At 36.1% G+C, this 20,728-nt stretch overlaps 1 protein-coding gene across 4 annotated transcripts in view; it reads right to left on the bottom strand.

The window, feature by feature from the left end:
* INO80 (INO80 complex ATPase subunit) overlaps nt 1–20,728 on the bottom strand; it is a 113,280-nt gene that overhangs the window by 45,459 nt on the left and 47,093 nt on the right. For all 4 annotated transcript variants that reach the window (XM_072962657.1, XM_072962655.1, XM_072962656.1 and 1 more), the window contains 10 exons: nt 19,018–19,077; nt 17,738–17,880; nt 16,498–16,582; nt 15,419–15,536; nt 14,410–14,495; nt 11,653–11,820; nt 11,247–11,380; nt 10,114–10,181; nt 9,271–9,364; nt 8,324–8,495 (listed from right to left, as the gene is read on the bottom strand). In XM_072962657.1, coding sequence (XP_072818758.1) covers nt 8,324–8,495; nt 9,271–9,364; nt 10,114–10,181; nt 11,247–11,380; nt 11,653–11,820; nt 14,410–14,495; nt 15,419–15,536; nt 16,498–16,582; nt 17,738–17,880; nt 19,018–19,077 — 1,128 coding nt within the window. The remainder of the gene's footprint in view (nt 1–8,323; nt 8,496–9,270; nt 9,365–10,113; nt 10,182–11,246; nt 11,381–11,652; nt 11,821–14,409; nt 14,496–15,418; nt 15,537–16,497; nt 16,583–17,737; nt 17,881–19,017; nt 19,078–20,728) is intronic.

Here is a 20,728-nt window from a genome sequence, read left to right as displayed (position 1 = left end):
ATTTCCCCTTGTCTCTTCTCTCAGGTTTGTCTGCCTGAAAATATCCCGAACTTTACTTTTAAGACTGACTGCGAACATGGAATCTGAATTCATGTTCTCCCACCAAAACGCTGAAACATAATTTGTGTTTACTTTGCATATTAAAACAAGGCTACTCCACTTTCTAGTATCATAAATGAAAGCAAAACCAAGAGCTGGAGAAACAGCATCTCTTCAGCATTATATTTACAATAGTCAAAGTTACATAATCAGAACTAGGTTGGCAAATCAAATGAAAATGCAAGACACAGAACAGAACAGAGATTGCAATGAAAAAAAAAATTGCTCACAAGGAGTTAGGGCTTATGAGCAATGAAAGGCATATATTCTACTGTAGTAGTATCTTCCCCAACTGACATCTGCTGTGACTAATAAAACTGTAAACAGACAGGTGACATGGAGAGCATGAAGAGATATCAACATCCTTTCCAATTTAAGAATTTTCATGGTGTCATAGAATCCATCTATAGCCTAAGTCAGAATCTCAGAACAAGGAATACCAAAACAAACTTGATAATGAAGTAACTAATATAAAAAGCATTGTGGCTCCTCCTTGCTCTTTCTCTTGAATCACTCACTCTGGGGGGAGCCAGCTGCCATGCCATGAGGACACTGACACAGCCCCATGGAAAAGTCCACAAGTAAGGAACTGAGTTTTCCAGCCAACAGCCAGCACCAACTCACCAGGCATATAAGTGAGCTAACCTGGAAGCAGATACCATGGCTCCAATCAATCTTTCAGATAACTGCAAGCCTAAGTGTATCTCCTGACTGCAACTTCGTAAGATTTTCTGAGCCAGAACCACCTACCTAGGCTGCTCCTAAGTTCCTGACCAACAGAAACTCTGAGATAGTAAATGTTCATTGTTTTAAGCTGCTAGGTTTTGGGGTAATTTGTTTATATAGGTATAGGTTATTATTACAGGAGCTAACATCCACAGTTAACATTCTTTTTGCAATTACTCTTGAGATGTCCACACATTAACTTCTTTCTGCTATTTCACTCCCAAGAAATTCCTCTAGTTCTCACTTAAATGTAGAGCAAAAATAACTAATGTGCAATAAATCAATGAAGGATCAAACAAGACACCAATCCTACCCACATTTCCCAACCCCCAAAGAAAAGTTAGAATTCTTCACAAAATTCTATTTTAAATGTAGAGTAAGATCGTGTTTCTAATTTCAGGCTGAAGGACATTCCCTCAGATAAGAATACACAGCAAGTTCCAAAGAGAAAATCAACACTAACACAGTGCACCAACACTCACTAAGTCATTCAGTAAACGTTTACTTAAACTTGTAAGTTCAAGATGCCTAAAACAACCCAAACACAAAGACAAGAGGGACCATATAAAATGTCCAAACACCTAAATTCTGTTGTCACTTGGGAGGAAAAAGGAATGAAGAAAAAAAAAAAAAGAAATGGAAAAAATGACAGAACTGTTTAATAGCACTTGTTTTTTTTTCATGTTAAGCTTGATTTCATTCTTTCTAGACAGTGTGAAACATTCTTTGGGTTCAAGAAGTATCTTTCTGTTAATTATAGAGCTCCTATCAGTATTAACTAGTTTTCTACTATATGAAAAGAGTGATTAACTACTTTTGCATCCCTATTAATCATCCTTCTTGCATGTTCGATTTCCCTCTTAGCCACCTTCTTTACTTTTCATCTTCAAATCTGAGTCTCCTCTCTCTTATAAACCCCGCTTTTAGTTAAATGCAACTGTCCCTCCTGAATTACCCTCCTATTCTTTTTAACTGTCACACTCCATTACCCACTTTTTACACTTTCTTGCCAGAATCTTTCCCTCAGTAAACCCCTGCCTCGGGGCCTTCTCTGTTATATCTGTACTCATAATATCAAAGAGCTCATAATCTCACTTCTAAATTTTCACTTTAAACTTGATATAGAATTTATCACTCCTTCTGAATCCTCTCTTGAACTCTGGGTTTTGGAAGTTACTCCTTCACTGCCAGTTCTCACCCATATCCAAATCAATCAAGAGTCCCTTTACCTTTTTCTTTGTCATCTTTTGGTTACAACCATTTCTATTGGGTCCTTTGTACCTAATACTTGGAACTTTAGTTTAATACCCTCCTTAACATGGACCCGTGTCCAATCTTTCCTCATATCACACTCTCGAGATTAGTCATTAAGTGCCAATGGCAGAGATCCCCACTGGTGTGATGTAATGAGCTGAGTGATTTAATAGCCTTCCTGAAGCCAACTACCAGATTATTCCTCCCCATGGCTTGAGGGTAGCCATCAAAACTTTATTTCCCCAGGATTACAACTGTAGCATCTGTTGAAAAAAGTGAGCCAAAAAAGGGCTGAAACTCCTGGTTTAATATCTAAACTCCAATAGATTAGCATTCAAAGACCTCTTGGGAGAAAAGGTGATTTACCTTTCCGGCCCTTTTTCTCACTATTGCCCTTTATTTTGGCTCATCTTTTAACTTAGAATATCCCTCTTCCTAACCAGATCCCTACCACTCAAGATCCAACTAATAAAACAATACTATAAAAGAGTTTTTTGTCCATTTCAACCTAAAGTGACCTTTCATCCTGAACTTTACCAGTAATCATCTACCATTAGCCTGGCAGCTAATTATGTCATCTTTCAACTCTGACCTTGAACCATTTTTATTTTTAAAGTATTTTTAATTTTGTGCAGATATTTTTACTATATACATGAATCATTTTTCAAAGCAGAAAATAGGGACCATGACTGTTAACACACCATGCCCACAGTAAACACTGATGCAGGACAGGTTTGTAAGCAGCATTAATTACATGCGCTTTCCCTCTGTGGGAGAAGACTCACACTGGGAAGAGGCTTTTCTGAAGGTAGCCTGGACAAGGATAAAAAAAGAGCATTAGAAAAGTCCCAGCTCTTAACCCAAGATCATATTCTATCACTGGAGATTCCTTCACTTAATAAGCTCTTCTGACATATAAATCAATGCACCCGTTCACTCAATACCACTGTGCCTTGGGATCAAGCAACTGAAAATAGCACTAGAGAAAGAATGAAGAGTGTGTGAGGAAAAACAGGAGTACTTTCTCCAATAAATAGTGTGTCTTCCCCTCTATTACATTCCTTACTCAATTAGGCTTCTTTTACTGTCCAGATCACTGGTCTCCAAAAACAGAACCTGCAAGCTTCATAATGTGAATTATATTAATATGTTATTATTTGTATTATCATTTTAAGTGAAATAATACATATGTATTGGCAAAATGGATAAAGAATGTTTTAATAACAAGGGGGACACAATCAAAAAACATTTGGGGCTACTGGCATGCACTGTCTACATTGCTGAAAAGACTTTAAATTAAGATAGATAAGCTGATCCAAAATTTACATGAAAATGCAAAGTGCCAAGAACAGTGAAGGCAACTGCAGAAAAACAAAGCTAGAGGACCTGTGCTACCAGCTATCAAGCCTTATTATGGACCTATAGTTATTAAGGTAGAGTAGACAGACAAATCGACTAATGGAAGAATCCAGAAACAGACTCACATATATATACAGCCACCTGTTAGACAAAAGTAATGCAGCAGTGCAATAAAGCAATAAGGATGGTCTTTTCAGTAAATGAAGTTGAGTGAAATGGATATGGATCTCTGTATGTAAAAAAATGACAACCCATAACACAGACAAAAAACCCAGTTTCTTGCAGATTTGAATGTGAAAGGTAAATCAAAAAAAACCTGTGGAGAAAAACAGTGGATTATCTTCATGGCCTTGGTATAGGCAAAGATTTCCTCAACAGGACAGCAAAAATGCTAACTATTTAACAGAAGGCACCACTGAGAGTGAAAAAGTAAGCTACAGAGTAGAAGATATCTGCAATACATAAAGAACTACAAATCACTATGAAAAATACAGACAACCTAATAGAAAAATAAGCAAGGGTCTGAATAAGCATTTCATAAAGGAGGTTATCCAAATGGCCAATGAGCTTTAGGAAAGATATTTGATGTCACCATTGATAAGGGAAATGTAATTTAAAGCTACAATGAGATACCATCACATAGAAGGGCTAAAAGGAACAAACAATATCACATTCTGACAAGGACATGGAGCAACTAGAACCTCTTATACACTGTTAATGGGAATGAAAACTGGTGCAGCTGCTTAAAAAAACCTGTTTTGACATGCCGATTAAAGATGACCATAAATGCATATCCTGTGACACAGCAATATGACTACAAGATATATATATATACCTCACAAAATACATATGAATTTTCATTAACAGGCGTGTTATTCATAGCAGCACTGTATGCAATAACGAAAACTAGAAACCACCCAAATATGTGCCTATAGTAATTCATGTGGGGAGGACATTGGGGAGGAACAGCGAATGAAAGTGGATACTAAGGAGCTTCTGCAGCAGAGTTCTGACAGGGTTTTGTGACCTTATCAGGCAGTATGTACACTTAGATTTGTGTCCTTTCCCATATGCATGTTAATATCTCTAGAAGGACAGCCAAGGCAACAAGAGAAAAGGTTTAAAATTTTTAATATACCTATTACTTCTCCTTGTCTCACTAATCTACTTGGCCTGTTACCTACTAAAGTAAAGCCAATGGTCAACTTTACAGAAAATCAAGTTAGCTGCTTCTTATGATTCACAAATTCAAATGGTTATTAATTTCATTAGAAAAAAAATTTTAACTCCCTAATAACTTACTAGGGTAATGGTTATCATTTACAAATTTTCTTCCTATCCCCTCAAGCTTTAAAGATAGAGCAGAGCCCACATTTTAATGTCAGTCCTTTTTTACTCTTTCAAGACTTTTCTTGTCCTTCCTGAGTTTCTAACTCACCATATGAAAGATAGCAAATACCTCTCAAGTCATATTTTTAGGACATTTACTGAAAACAGGAAGCACAATGTAAGTTTGTTTTTTTGTGAAAAGATAAAAAAATTTTCTCTCTGATTCCATAGTAGTAGCAACCTATTTAAAGGGGTCTTCCAGAGGATTTGTAAATTGCATTAGCAACGCCAGAAGTATTTTTATAGGTCTCAATAATAAACAAGTCATATCAGTGAAAGGCACAAAGCACATACATGATAAAATTATTCTACACGAAGTAACAAACAGCAGGAACCCAAGATCTTGTATTTAAAACCAAATGACAAATCCGAACAACAGCATGACAGTAATTATTACATTTAGTCTCTGCATTGTTGTCCAAATTTGAAGAGTTATCTTTCAAAAAAGACTTTTTTTCAATCATGCTTTTGTAAGACTGTGAACTGGCAGATCAGAGTAGACTATGAAATCTGGAAATGTGTTTTTGATATGTGTGTGTATATATATATACATATATATATATATACATATATATATATATACATATATATATATATACACACACACACTAAAATATCATGCATCTTAAGTTTTGACTTTTAATTTATATTCTTAATGAATGAATTTTCAAAATCTGTTCTAAAGGATTAATTTTCTTCTCTACTCCTCTCTGCAAAACAATGTTATATTCTCTAGAGAAATGTTTCCTGAATAAGGAAAACTCAGTTCAGAGAAAGCAGTCTGAGAAACAGCACAATAGTGGTAACAGGCATATTCTAACAAAGCCATTCTGGGGGGACAGTTCCCATAATGAACTACTTTGCTCAAGTTTGAATTGGTCAGTTCTTTAAAAATTACTTATCTTTATTTATACTGTCTTTGAATACCAGGGATATAACAGATATATACCAAAAATACACTAAGACAGAGACGGATCCTGAACACTTAACTACATGTCAGGGTAACTGCAATGAAATGTACATTCTGCCTTCTGAGTGACTTCTGGTCGTCTCTTTCATACTCAGAAACCGAGACTCTTCCTTAAGTCCCAAAATGTCAGTTTCTTTCCTTTCTTGTAATTAAAAAGAATGATCCAGAATCTTTTTTTTCCAAGATCCAGAATCTTCTACATGGTGATTCTCTTTACCTAGTCCTCTGGGAAGTCTAGTATTGTGCAGTCAATGAATGATGTATTTTTCAAACTTGAGTAGTAAGGTCATGAAATCATTTTTTAGTAAGTTCCAACTAACATTAAGAGCAATGAATAAAAGGAAAAAATCAAGGCGCACTGTATATGAGGGTAAGGAGTGTTTCACGAATATTTTGTCTCAAAACTTTACATATGTGTATGTAATATCTGGTGTATCTATATAACTACCATGTTGTATAAAATACTCTTGTGTGTCATGGCCACAGTTCAAAAGCCAGAGATATAATGGGTTTTATTATATTTTATTAATTGTTACTAATGGAGCTTCAGCAAAATAATTCTTCATTTAGAACCTATTCTAATCCTTAAGGCTAGATACCATGTAAAGATCATTCTGCTTAATTGAAAGCAAGTATTTCTTAGAATACACAGATTGACAAACTGGCAAGATACACTACCTGGTTGGTACTTCAATGTATGTATCTTGGACATACGGATGAATGACACCAAAATCCTGAATCATACTGCCCACATTTAAATCTCTCAGGAAATTAATCAGTACAAGGACCTCACTGAACAGGTGCTCTGAACACACTACTGTATTTTCAGAAAGTAGAATATAAATAAGTGGTGCATATCTTTCAGTGTTAAGATACAAGTGTCTACATGATAGGGCATAATAAATCCCTGGAAGAATGGTGCTTTCTGTACCCAAAATAAAACTAGTAAAAAATTGTAAATGTAGCAATATACAATACCAAATGTAAGGAAACTGGTATGCAGGAGGTTAAGCAACTCTTCATCAGACATTACCAGTATTGACTAGTAGGAAGTCACCTTGCCATCATTGACTATATTATTCCAAATAGGTTGGAACCCAATCCTAGTCTCCTTTTACATTAACAATCGTATCTTGAGTCCAAAAAAGTACATGGAGCAATGCTTAAGAAACCAAGTGGGAAAATAGAAGAGAAGGAAATTGTATGGGTCTTCAGTGTATAGTGGTAAATATCAGATCCACACAAAGAACATCCTACATTCAATAGCAGTTAATTATTAAACTAATATGACTCATTAAATTTTCTGAAGCATACAAAGAAAATGTTCTACCTTCTAAATTTTTATTCTAGTTGAAGAACTGTAACATATAAACATACAAATCTCTTCTCAAAACCCTTCAGTGTTACCCATTTCATTCAGAATGAAATCCAAATCCTTAGCAATAACTTATATGAGGCCCCACATGATCTGCACATGCATCTAAAACCTTATTTCCTATCACTGTTCCCCTTACTTGCTACACAATGGCCAGCAATTACATGAAAAAGTGCTCAACATCATTACTTTTCATGGAAATGCAATTTAAAATCAAAATTCAAAAAAACTGACTGACAATACCAGAGGTAGGAAAGGACGATGAACAACTGTAAAATCTCACATTGCGGGTGAGAGTGTAGCTTTATAAAACCATTTTGGAAAAATATTCGGCAGTGGGTACTAAATCTAAACATACATGTATGTAATGATATAGCAATTCTACTCCTGGATATAAACCCCCCAAATCAGTGGTAACATTCATCAAAGACATGTACAAGAATGTGTATAGCACTTTTATTCACTATAGCTCCAAACTGGAAGCAACCTAAATATCCAATAACAGTAGAAAAGAGTAATAAATTATGGTTTATTCAGACAATGAAACACTTCACAGCATTAAAAAAGAATGCTATAGTGCGACATGAATGAATCTCATAGACATAGTAATTGCGACATGAATGAATCTGATAGACATAATAACTGAGGGAATCTCACAGACATAATAATTGACACAAAACAGTAAATACTGAATAAAATTCCATCTACATAAAGTTCAAAAACTGGCTAAAATAATCTGGGATGATAGCAGTAGAATAGTGACTACCTTTATTTGTTGGTTTGTCATGAACTAGAGGTATTAAGTGAGAAGTATGAGGGAGACTTCTGGGTGCTAGAAATGTTCTATACCTTAACCTAGGCAGTTGTTACACAAGTGTATACACATATGTAAATTAGAAGTACTATACATTTAGGACCTGTGTACTTCATAGTAAAGTTATATACAAAATATGTATTACACATACATACACATATATAAAATGTCTATTAAGTTATATATTATATATAATAAGTTATAACAATACATTGCTTCTACTGCTCTGGGAACTTTCTGGATCTGTCAGGCCATCATTTACTTTATTACTTTAATTGATTCAAAGAAAAGGGAAGGGAGTACTACACAGATAATTGATGCTGAAATAACTGCTTACCTTTAACAAAGGGCAGTTGCAAAGGTTGGGAAAGGAGAGTGGAAAATTAACCCCAAGAAGGAAATCCTTGTTTCTCAGATATTTCTGCTGGATTCCCCCTTCTGGCTCTCCCCAGGAGCGCAGCTGATGGAGCCTGTAGGAGGCTTTCAGAGACAGGAAAAGAGCTAACCATCTGAAACAAACCACAGCAGACATGCTTATTCAGTGCTCCATGGAGGTTTGAGGGTAGTTCATAGCAGCAAGGAACCTTGTCTCTCATTAACATGTCTCTTTTGTAAATCTCGAGCATTTTAGCATAGTTCTTTCCTACTTTCAGATAAAGTCATTTCATACTTTTGTTCTATAAATTCTATCTTTGGCATGACTTGGTTTGCTACTATGAAAACGAAAATCCTCCGTAAAGCTCCTCTCAGTATTAAGGAATAGTCAACTCTAATCACAAAAACTCTCATAAAAACATCCTCATGTTATGGAGACAGCATCTCCTAACGAGGTCACTACTTATTACATAAATACAAAGTAATAATTTAAGAAAAAGCCACTATTCCAAAGAATTAGAACACAGAACTAAGTTTCCCAGAATAGTTAAGGCAGGCTATGCTGCAATCACTACTAATTAAAGGAATCAGCCATCATTTGCCTTATAGAAGCAAATAAAAACATAGTAGTCTACCTTGAAATTAAGAAGACTTGAAGACCTTCTGGTAGCATTTGGAAGAAGAGCCTAAATAGTTTTTATTTAAGGTATACCAAGAAGCATCATGCACTTATTAAATGATCAGAAGAAAATTATGATTTTCTTATAAAACTTTTATTCTTAACAAGACAAAAAGAATGAGAGACTTTCTAAGATGATATAATATTAAATATTTAATCTCACAGTATTCAACCTTTGTCCCTATTTATTTCCAACTGTTCTCTCATCAAACAATGAACCAACTTCTCACCTGGCCAAAAGTCCCTGAAGCATGAGGTTTGCCATTTCGGCTGGAGATACATCAATAAAGCGAAGGAAAGAGAAACAGCTTTCTTCATTAACACCTGGAATACCAAAGGACAAAGTTTAACTTAAGAGAAAACCAAGAGATAATATTCAACTAAAACCTGCTGAACTGCTGAATTTTGACTTAAGAGACAAAGGCTTTTCTAAAAGTTCTGATACAGCCACTTTGATAGAAGACAGACTGTCATATTTTTGTACTACAATCACAAGTAGAAGGGGCAGACCTATGAGATATGCTATATGTGGGTCAGAATGGAGTTGGCTCCCCAGTTCCCGTTGGGGTTTTTGGATCCTTGGCTAACCACCTTTCCCTTTTTATCATGCCAGGAGAAGAAAAGGAAAGCAAAGAACAGAAGTGAAAGATTCGGAAACTTTGCGCTAATACTTTGGTCAATGCTTAAAGTTGAGCAGCTTCTTTTCCCTAGACTAAGGAAGAGGGACCTAAATCACATTAATAAGAGTCCTGCATTGTGTGTCTCACACCTCTATTCAAAAATTTAAGGGAAAAAAAAAAGATAAAAGATATTCTTCAGAGGCAGCTACAAACTAGAGATAGACGGTCAATCAAAATGAAAAACAATTAATCCAAAAAAATTCTTATTGCTATCTCCTATAGCCATAAAGCATAGCATCTATAGATGAGGGCTACTAATTTACTTAAATCTTATGAAGACTTTATAAAGGCCTAGCATTCAGGCACAGCATCTACTAGTTTCAAATCAACAAAACAAAGAGCATCCTGGTAAATCCTTGGCATACTTTCTTTCTCAAAGATCAAAACGCCTACCTTTTCTGTGAAAGAGAGACTGTTGGATATAGTCTGGTGCAAATGGAGAAAGAAGAACCCTTAACCACCTGTAAAGTAAGTAAATAAAATAAATCCAAACCCAAATATAAATATTGGGAAGTTAACTAAACTGGAGGCTCCAAACTAAAAGAATCTTTTAGGTTTGAAGCTGTTTCTACTTTTGAGAAATTTGCTGCCATACTTCCAGGCAAAAATCATAGCATACATGTCAGAAAGTACTAAGTACTTAATAAAGGTATTAGATAATATTACAAGTTCAAAGTAGTCTCGTTTTTATCTCAGAGAATCACAATTCTAGCAAAATTCTGCAAATTATCACATATCATATTAAGAAAAAAAAAAAGCACTACAACTCTGGTCTCTTTCCCCTTGTCCATTTATGTAAATATTAGCCTGGAGTTCTCACAGACAAAGGATTCTTAAAATTAAACACAAAAAATGTCTCTATTTCAGTTTCATTAGGCTAAATGTTGTTAATAATTATTTTGATGATACTGTTCACACTGTTTCTCTACAGAAGGAGCTTTGTAAATCTAAGGTTCTCAAATGCAGGTGTGCCTAAGAATCCTTTGGAAGTTTGTTAAAAAATCTAGAAGCCAGGACCACTCTCACTCAGAGGTACAAAATGGGCCTCACAACTATTTTCTGAATGAAAGTAGTTTCCAGCATATTATCATTAACAATCACTTCACTTTACCAAATCTGTAACTGCTGATTCTGGAAAGAAGGTAAATCTGATGTGTCTGAAATGCAATCAGTTTTTCCACAAGTGCTATTCCAAGTGTGAAACAAGGCACCACAAAGCAATGTCAGTACAGAGCAGAGACATTTGCTGATCTCTCTCGGTGCAAGTACATATTTGCACCCAGGTGCACATTTCTCATTCAGAAAGGCAAAGGGAAGTAGCTAGGGCCTTTGAAGTCATTCAGGTAAACCCTTGACAGGGAACAGATCCTATCTCAAGATCCCTCAACAAATAGTTGTCCACCCACTGCTTAAACACCTCATTGTTGTAGAACTCAAAACACTCTCTATTAGATTTATCTGCTAAGCCACAAAACCTCAAAGTACAAAAACACTCTTAGAGCAAATAGATATTAGTATTTGCTCACCTGTCTCGTGAATGGTTGAAGACCCTGATCTGTCCATGACGGTAGATAAACTTTGAAATCTGGTATGGCTTTAGGGAAATATGAAATGGTGACCAAGTTTCTTGGCGTTCAAACAACTCTGGGTGATTACACACCTAAGAGGAAAGGAAATGATATGACAATATTGTCATGTACAGACATCACTCTATGAAATGATGGGAGATCCCAAACCCTGCAATGTTTACCTTTGTGAATATATACTTTCCTTCTTTCACCATATATATATATATATACACACACACATACACACACACACATATAATTTTTTTAACCAGACCTTGTTTATTTGGCATCAAGGCTAGAAAGAGGCTTTTTCTTTAAGTGAGTTAATAAAGACAACTCCAAGGCAACTGACCTAAGCTCTTACCTTTCTAAATTGCATGACCAGATTCATCAGGCTGCTGGTGGTCGTCTGTGCTTGCTGGGTAGAGCCCATAGAAGACTGTAATAAATCCTCAATGGAAATTTTGTTCTTTAGTGCCTGATATAGCAGCTTCTGTCGGCTGGTCAGCTGGCAATACATTAGAATCTCAATCTAAAAAACCAAAAAGGATATTTATATTTTGAAAAACAGTCTGTAAGAAAACTCACTATCAGCATAAAGTTGGAAACTCATGCAAGGTAGATTGTGATTGGAAAAAACAATACATAGAGCTCTAGAAACTCAGTATCTCTATATAGCTATACTGTGGCTAGTTATCCAGAAAAAATGTTCTTTCCTTGACCCTCTTCCCTTGTCTCTCTACTTGCTATTCCTCGGCAATTTTCTTCCATTTCCAATAGCACCAACTACTCTCCACAGCAGTGATTTGCAAAAATATATTTCCAGACATTCCAGCCTGACATTTCCTACTACTTACTATAATAGTACTACTCAGAGAGCCTGCAGCAATTGCATTTGTGACAGGTCAGAAAAATAAAAAAAATTCTGTCCTCCAAAATTTACATAATTGATTAATAGCATTACCATTCACTCAGTTACCCCAATAGCAGCTCTGATTTTTTTCTCTCTCATATCCTATGTTGTATCGTTTCCTAAGTCCCTCAGCTCAACCTGGAAATTTACCTCTCAACAACCTTTCTGACCATTCTCATTGCCTTACTGCAGAATCTCATATTTAATCTAGACTGCTATCACTGTGGGGCCTCCCTGCCTCTAGTCTCTCCTGATTCTAAGAAGCTTTCCATATAAATCTTATAAGATCCTCAACTGCTAAAAACCTTCATTGTAAGTTACTGCTTACAGTAAAGTATTAAAAATTAACTCGTAGACAGAGGCCTCCCATAATCTAACCCACTGTATTGTCCCAGTCTCTTCATCACCACGTCCTCCTATATACCTTAGCAACAATAATCTGAATAATGTTTGCCAAACATGCTGCATATCTGAGTGTTGTTCTACCTTTGTTCACATTGTGCTTGTTGCCTAGCATCCCCTTCCTATCATATTTTCCTAGTAAATGCCAACTCATTATTCTAGATCTAGCTCAGATGTCACCTCTGCTTTGATACCTTCTCTAACTTTCTGTAAAAGAACTACTCCCTGACTATGTTCCCATTATACTTCACATAGATAATCATGGTATATCTTATGATACAGTTATTAGCTATTTATGTATTCATCTCCCTTGGGAATCTGAACAGAACCTGGAAGTTGCATCTTTATTTATCAGCTGCTGCAGATAGTAAGAGTTCAACAATACATATATATTTTTAATAATAGAGTAGAAACATTACTGATGTTTAAGAAATTAATACTATGCACAGTGGTTAAGAACCATACATCTTCTGATCACATCTAACACTAAATAACAGACATTATGATACTGCTATGGTTTTTAAGGCCTTTCTGATACAAAAGATCCATTTTTCAATAAAGTATTCTCCTTCTTTCAAGTACATCTGTGGGACAGTGCTATTTAGTTAAAATCAGCCAGTTTCACGAAATAGCCATCCATATTTAAAAAAAGGATTAAAACAAAGATACATTTCTACTCTTCTCTTTGAAGGTGTACAATCCCACCATAATCTTATAAGAGAGATTATTTCAAAATGAACCAGCTTTCTGACAGTGATAAAGGAGAACCACTGGATGTTATGAAGAATCTGGAAAGATGCCTTTTACACAAAGAGAAGAATTGTGAGAAACAGGTGCAATCTATGGAAGATGGGAAAATATTACAAAGGACTGGGAACTGGAAGAAAAGAGGAGAATATGGGAAGGAATCACAAGAGATAATAGAAAATTATAGAAGTCTAGTAGGGATCCAACAAAAAGACATTTATAAGCCAGAATTATTGGCTTTGTATGAAAAAAAGTATTACAACTCAAACCACATTAAACTTCTGAAGCTAACTCTCAGTTAGTATAAGTAACAGGAGACAGAGGAATATGTTAGACATTACAACGATGCAATAAGCAAAATTTAGTGTGAGGAAAACTTTATACGACAAACAATTCAGTTTCTTCAACAAGGAATTTCAAGAGAAAAAAGAAGGGAGGGATTAAAAGATACTAAAGAGACATATCACCCAAATACTGTGTGTGAACCTTGCTTGGATTCTGACTTCGAAAACTGAATACTTTAAGAGAGAAAGAAAAACACACACACAGAGAAACAACTAGGGATATCTGAGCACTGATTGGATATGTGATACTACAACGGAGTAAGTGCCGTTTTTTAGTAGCGGCAATGATGATATATGATTATGTATTTTTAAAAAACACCGAATCTTTGAGAGGTACATATGAAAATATTCCAAAATGAAATAAAAGACACCAAGGATCTGTTTCAGAATAATCCAGAGGGGTGGGGCATGGCCATCAGCTGACCACTAAAGCTGTATAGTGGTTACGAGAAGGTTCATTATACTGTTCTTTCTGCTTTTGTAAAATGTTTCAAGATCTCCATACTAAAAAGCATAAAACAAAAGGAAGAAAAACCTATTACTTGCCTTGATTAACTGACTCATTTTAAGTCTTCCCTGACTCTGAAGTTTAAAGGTGTTCTCTCAATCAAACTAATTACCCGTCAACTAAAATTTACCAAGAAAATTTTTTTCATGCTGGAACCCTAAGTTGGTGCCTCTTAAGGCCCAAACTCATGAGGTTTTCTTTCCTTACCTTGTCAGACAATTCATTTTCCACATCTTTCTTGATTCTCCTCAGCATAAATGGCTTCAAGATCATGTGTAAGCGAGAGAGTTGATCTGAAATGCCAAGAGCCCCCCAACAAATAATACATCGTATCAATTTAACACAAAAGAAATATCATGATCATCTCTCACTAACTGTTGTAACACCTTTTTGCTTGATGATTCTCTGAAAATGACTTAATCTTTTCCCAAGAAGGAAACCAAAGGATCTGAAGTTCCCGTATCATCTTCCTATATTCAACTGGACAAATGTGTTTTGCTCTCATTTATTCAGACCAACAATGACTATTTTATTTTTATTAAATTTACCTTTAGAGTGTTTTAGGAACATTTTTTTAATAACAGGGTTCTTATACAGGTCTAATGCAAGCTATGTGGGACTCCCAGTGTTCCCTTCAAATCGTTTCTTCAAAGTATGTCAGCAAATTACCAACATATAGTATAAAAAGTTACTTAAGGAATTTTCTAAGAGTTAGTAGGTATCACTTCAAGTCTATGTAATAAATACCTCAAAATTCTCTTAAAAGACATTCAACAAGGTAAAAAAAAGATGTTAAAAATGTTTACAGTGGAAACAAATCCTAATATAGATAGAAAATAATAAAAATTACCCTTCTAATATTTTGTTTTTATCAAAGGAAAAAAGTCTTACCCCCTTCCACATAGAATCATATGAATTTTTCAGGATCTATATGGAAAATGAGGGTTTCATAAGCCAAAATGTGATACTTTATGAACTTTGCCTATTCTGCCTTGATTAAACAGTCAACACTACATAGTAGCAGTATCATCTGAATTAGACCACTTTTGACTCTCTTAAATATACACAAAGCACATAATTATTTTATAAGATAAAAAATTTTTCTCCCCATTCCTCCTATGTATATTTGAAGAAAAATTCTTCATATTGAAGAAAATAAACAATTATGCGGTTGCCTACATTGACAAAAAGAAGGAAAGTTCACAGAAGTACTCACTCTCATCAATGGCAGATTTGTTTTCGGCGTGGCTCTCAATGTCCTTGGAAAACCATTCATTAAATTCCTCATGTGAATCAAACAGTGTTGGCATAATGAAATGCAGCAGAGCCCAGAGCTGGAAACAAAGGAAAAGTGAAATAGCTATAGGGCAACAAAATGACAGTCTGTGAAGATATAAAGAGGGTTTGGAGAGAGAGTGAAAGTTGTAGAGTTGTGCGTGTGTATGTGTCTAAGCGCATGTGCATGTGTGAGTGAGAGTGTAAGCACACCGTCTCATCAATCAACTCTAATTCTGTAAGATGCTTTAGCAAAATGTAATTTTTTCAATTAATTTCACGCTGAAAGTGCAAGTCCTACTCAGATTTTGCACTGGGAAAGTTTTAAAGATCTTACATAAAGATCCATTCCAAAACTGAACATAGTCTGAGGTAGCATAACTTGCTAATAACTCTAGATAAGGGGTCAGCAAATTATCACCCATGGTGCCAAGTCTGGTCTGCCATTTATTTTCATAAATCAAGTTTTACTGGAACATAGCCACACCTATTCATTCATGTTATCATTTATGGGTGTTTTCCCATTACAATGGCAAGGCTGAGTAGCTGAGGAGTGACTCTATGGCATATGACGTCTAAATATTTATTATCTGGCTCTTTACAGAAAGTTTTCTGATCCCTTTTCTAGATGATCAAATTATCTTTCTAAAGAAAGAAAGAATTTTAGCTCCTCTTAGTGTTAAAGAACATTACCTTCCCATATAAAGTATCTCTGCATTAGATGAGAAGCATTCTTAATGTGACCATTATTTATTACATAAATATCAATGAATATAGTAATTTATTTGTCTTGTGCCAGAGAATAAGAAATTAGGAATGATGTAAAACAAACAAACAACAAAGAACCCCAAAACCAAAAACTTACTTAGGGCAAGCCATGGTCAAATTCCTCCTTTGATATGGGGATTATAATTTGTAGAGAGCTGTAACACCCCAGGTGGGCATGGGAAAAGAACTCTATTCTGCGCTGGAACCACTGTTTAACGTACACATAAAACTGAGGCCTCTACTAGTGCCTACCTCTGCCATGGTGTTCTGAATAGGGGTACCAGTTAGCAACAGCCGATTCCGACACTGGAACTGCAAGAGTATCTTCCAACGAACACTGTCCAATAAGATGAATTACAAATTCTAGGTTAGCAGTAAATCTTTCTTTACCCTACTGAGACCCCATATTTCTGAAAATGCTTTTCAAAAAAATAACAAACATTCAGAATCAAGTACTCTACGAAGTACAAAACTGAAAATATTACTCAACAAAGCTGAGGATAGGAAATTCAAAGGAACTGATTCCTCTACACTGAAAACATGGTATTAGGGTATTAAAAAAAAAAACAGTTTTCAGATAGGCATAGTAGGATCCTTTCTGGCTTGACAAGGGCCTCTACCATCTTTGGTCAATTTTGTTGATACAAATTATTTAATTATAAGATACTTATCTATAGTAGAAAGTTTAAAATCATTACTCTATGTGCTCCAGTGTGAGTCTGGAGGAAAGCAATGGACAAAGGGGAAGGGTAGACGAAAATGCAAAGTGAGTCTATTGCTCCTGGACACAAGCATGCCGTACTTAAAAGAATGCAATATGAAGTAATGCTCTTCAGAGGATGGAAAATTCCATAGGAAATATCATCCTGCCAGTTAACTCGGATCTCTAAGAAAAATCCTACAGGCTCACCACGAGTTAATAAAAATGCTTCAAACCTAAGGTGATTTTAAAGGAAATTTTAAAAACCACTGAGTAACACTTTATAGCCAAGGACTCATTTACTATTCACTTTAGGACCTTAAAGGTATTAGAACACTTTAAACATGTAACTTCCTATAAAAGGATTCTTGGGGGTCTAGTAACCAACCAGGGACTAGGATAACCTGCATAAAACAGAGGAACCTACAATCCACAAAATATAACATTCTACCTCCTACTAAGACCTCCTGTCTAAAATAATCCCTCAAGCAAAGGGCAGACACCCTCTACAGAAATTTTCCTTGACAAAGACATCTGTTAAAATGTCATAATTATTGAGTAGGGATATAGAAGTTGAGAAAAACCCTTGTACTCTGAACATTAATATTTGTATTCCATGGAAGAGAGAATTGTTGCCTTCTGGTCAGATACACATCTTATGCAGTGACCATATCATGCCATGTTTTGAAATCTCTCTGATCTTTATTCACATGTGTATGTATATCATACACCCATATCTATGTATCTATATATTCTTAGTCCCACAGACTTTGTTTCTACTACCTATATTACCTGGAACTACTCTTGAGAGCCTGAGCCTCGTCCAGTACCATATACTGCCACTTGACTCGCTGGAAATACTTCACATCCTGCACCACCAGTTGGTAACTAGTGATAACCACATGGAAGGGGGCATCCTGAGTGTAGAGAGTCTTCTGTAAATATAAGAAGCAAGGGTGAAAAAAGATACCATTATGATCCAGCAAATCACACTCCTGATATGATATAGCAGTCCCATTCCTGGGCATATATCTGGAGGAGGTTCTAATTCAAAAAGATACATGTACCACAATGTTCACAGCAGCATTATTTACAATAGCCAAGGCATGGAAACAACCTAAATGTCCATTGACAGAAGACTGGATAAAGAAGTTGTGGTGTATTTATATGATGGAATACTACTCAGCCATAAAAAAGAATAAAATAATGCCATTTGCAGCCAACACAGATGGACCTGGAAGTCAACATTCTAAGTGAAGTAAGCCAGAAAAAGAGAAAAAAAACACCATATGATACCATTTATATGTGGAATCTTAAAAATTACACAAATGAACTCATTTACAAAACAGAAACAGACTTAGACACAGAAAACAAACTTATGGTTACCAGGGGGACAGAGGGTAAGGGGGCAGGAAGGTCTAAATTGGGAGTTTGAGATTACAGATACTAATTACTATATATAAAATAGATATACAGTAAGTTTCTATTGTATAGCACAGGGAATTATATTAAATATCTCATCACAGTGATCTATAATGAAAAAGATGAAAAGGAATACATGTACATATATGTATGATTGAAACATTACACTGTACAATAGAGACTGACGTTCCAAACTGACTATACCTCAAATAAAAACAAATAAATTAAAATTAAATTAAACAAACAAATTAAATTTTAAAAACAAAACAAAAAGATACTAAAAATTCGTAAGATAATGAGGGAAAACTATTTTCTAAGGCCAAGAAGTTTAAGACAGCCCTAAAGAGATGCTACTCCCATGTAGATGTGGTGTATTAAAGCATAACTTTTTAAAGTAGTCACCTAAATCACAAACCATGTTAAAAACCTGTCTTCAGCTTATTAATTATTAAGTTCTTACTTAATCCTGGACTTCAAGTCCAGCTGATTGTCAATAACAGGAAAAGCATTATAAAAGAAAAAAGTGTCCTTGCCTAGTGTCTAGAAATATATAAGGAAATTTTATATAAGAAAAATTACTCAAATTCACTGGAGAAATAATGACTGCATACGTGTGTGAGTATCACATGCACACAGTAAGTGGAAATTACCTGACTCCAGAACCTCCTAATGACTTTTCTATCGTGAGGATTTCCCCAATATGGCAGCACCTAGAAAAAAGGACCAAAATACTGATTATTTCCTACTGATAACTTAAAATTATCATCACAAATATGTTACTCAGTATGATTTCTAAAAAACCTAAAAGAATGAATATAGTTCCTCTTTTGTCATTGCAGCACTAGGTGCTGGACTAGTACTCCTCCTGTTCACCAAACTAAAACACAAATATAAAATACCTGTTTGAAGGCATCAGAGACCCAAGGCAGTAGACAATTGTAGAGCCAAGATCTACAAAGGAGAGCAAAGCTCAGCATTTCATATACATTCCCCCTGAAGGTGCTGATCCTTCCCAAAAGTTCCAGTTGGAAGGCTATGAAACGAAGAATTTTTTAAAGAGACACAGGGAGCTGGCAGTCAAGCTGGAGGAGCAGAAGGAACCAGAGCTCACCTCCTCTCAGGCACACATCAAAATCACAACTAACTGCAGAACAACCACTGATTAAAAAAGACAGGAATCTACCAGAAAAGACCTTCTATAACTAAAGACATAAAGAAGGAACCACAACAAGATGGGTAGGAAGGGTAGACTCGTGATATAATTAGATCTCATACCCCACTTTGGGTAGGCAAGTTGGTCAATAACTATATTTAGAGGGTCTCTCACAGGAGTGAGAGTTCTGAGCCCCACATCAGGCTCCTTAGCATGGGGGTCCAGCACCAGGAAGAGAAGCCTCCAAACTGGTTGGCTTTGAAGGCCACTAGGGCTTAACTGCAGGCGCTCCACAGGATTAGGGGAAATAGACTTCACCCTTAAAGGAAACACAAAATCGCACACACACTGTGACCAAAGGCAAAAGCAGTAATTTAATAGGCACCTGGGCCAGACCTACCTGCTGGTCTTGAAGGGTCTCCTGGAGAGGCAAGGGTGGCTGAGGCTCACCCCCGGGACACAGACATGGTGGTGGACATATTGGGGAGTATTCATATGCATGAATTCTCCTGAAGGCTGAAATCTTGCTTGGGTCACCAGCTGCAAAACCTGGTCCCATCCAACACCCTTTAGGATTCCAGTGCTGGGACATCTAGGACCAAACAACTAACTACTTGGGTGGGAATACATCCCCACCTCTCAGCAGACAGGCTGCCTAAAGACTTCCTGAGCCCACAGCCACCTCTAAACTTGCCCCTAGACATGGTCCTGCCCACCAGAGGGCCAAGACCCAGCTCCACCCACCAGTGGGCATGCACCAGCCCCTCCAATGAAGAAGGCTGCTCAAGCCTCCAGATCAGCCTCATCCACCAGAGGGCAGACACCAGAAGCAAGAAAATGTCTATCTTGCAACCTTGTGGAACAAGTCTGCAAACCAGGCCGGATCCTACCCTGGGAACTGCTGCCCCATGGTTCTCCCAACAAACAAAAGTCCAGGACCAGATGGCTTCACAGGTGAATTCTACCAAACATTTAGAGAAGAGTTAACACCTATCCTTCTGAAGCTATTCCAAAAAATTATAGAGGAAGGAACACTAACAAACTCATTCTATGAGGCCACCATCACCCTGATATCAAAATCAGACGAGATCACAAAAAAAGAAAATTACAGGCCCATATGACTGATAAACATAGATACAAGTGGGATTTATCCCAAGGATGCAAGGATTTTTCCATATCTGCAAAATCAGTGTGATACACATTAACAA

The sequence above is a fragment of the Vicugna pacos genome, chromosome 6 (assembly GCF_048564905.1).
Source record: "Vicugna pacos chromosome 6, VicPac4, whole genome shotgun sequence".
Lineage (NCBI taxonomy): Eukaryota > Metazoa > Chordata > Mammalia > Artiodactyla > Camelidae > Vicugna > Vicugna pacos.
The sequence above is the reverse complement of the archived record's forward strand: the minus strand, read 5'-3'. Positions and strand labels throughout refer to the sequence as shown.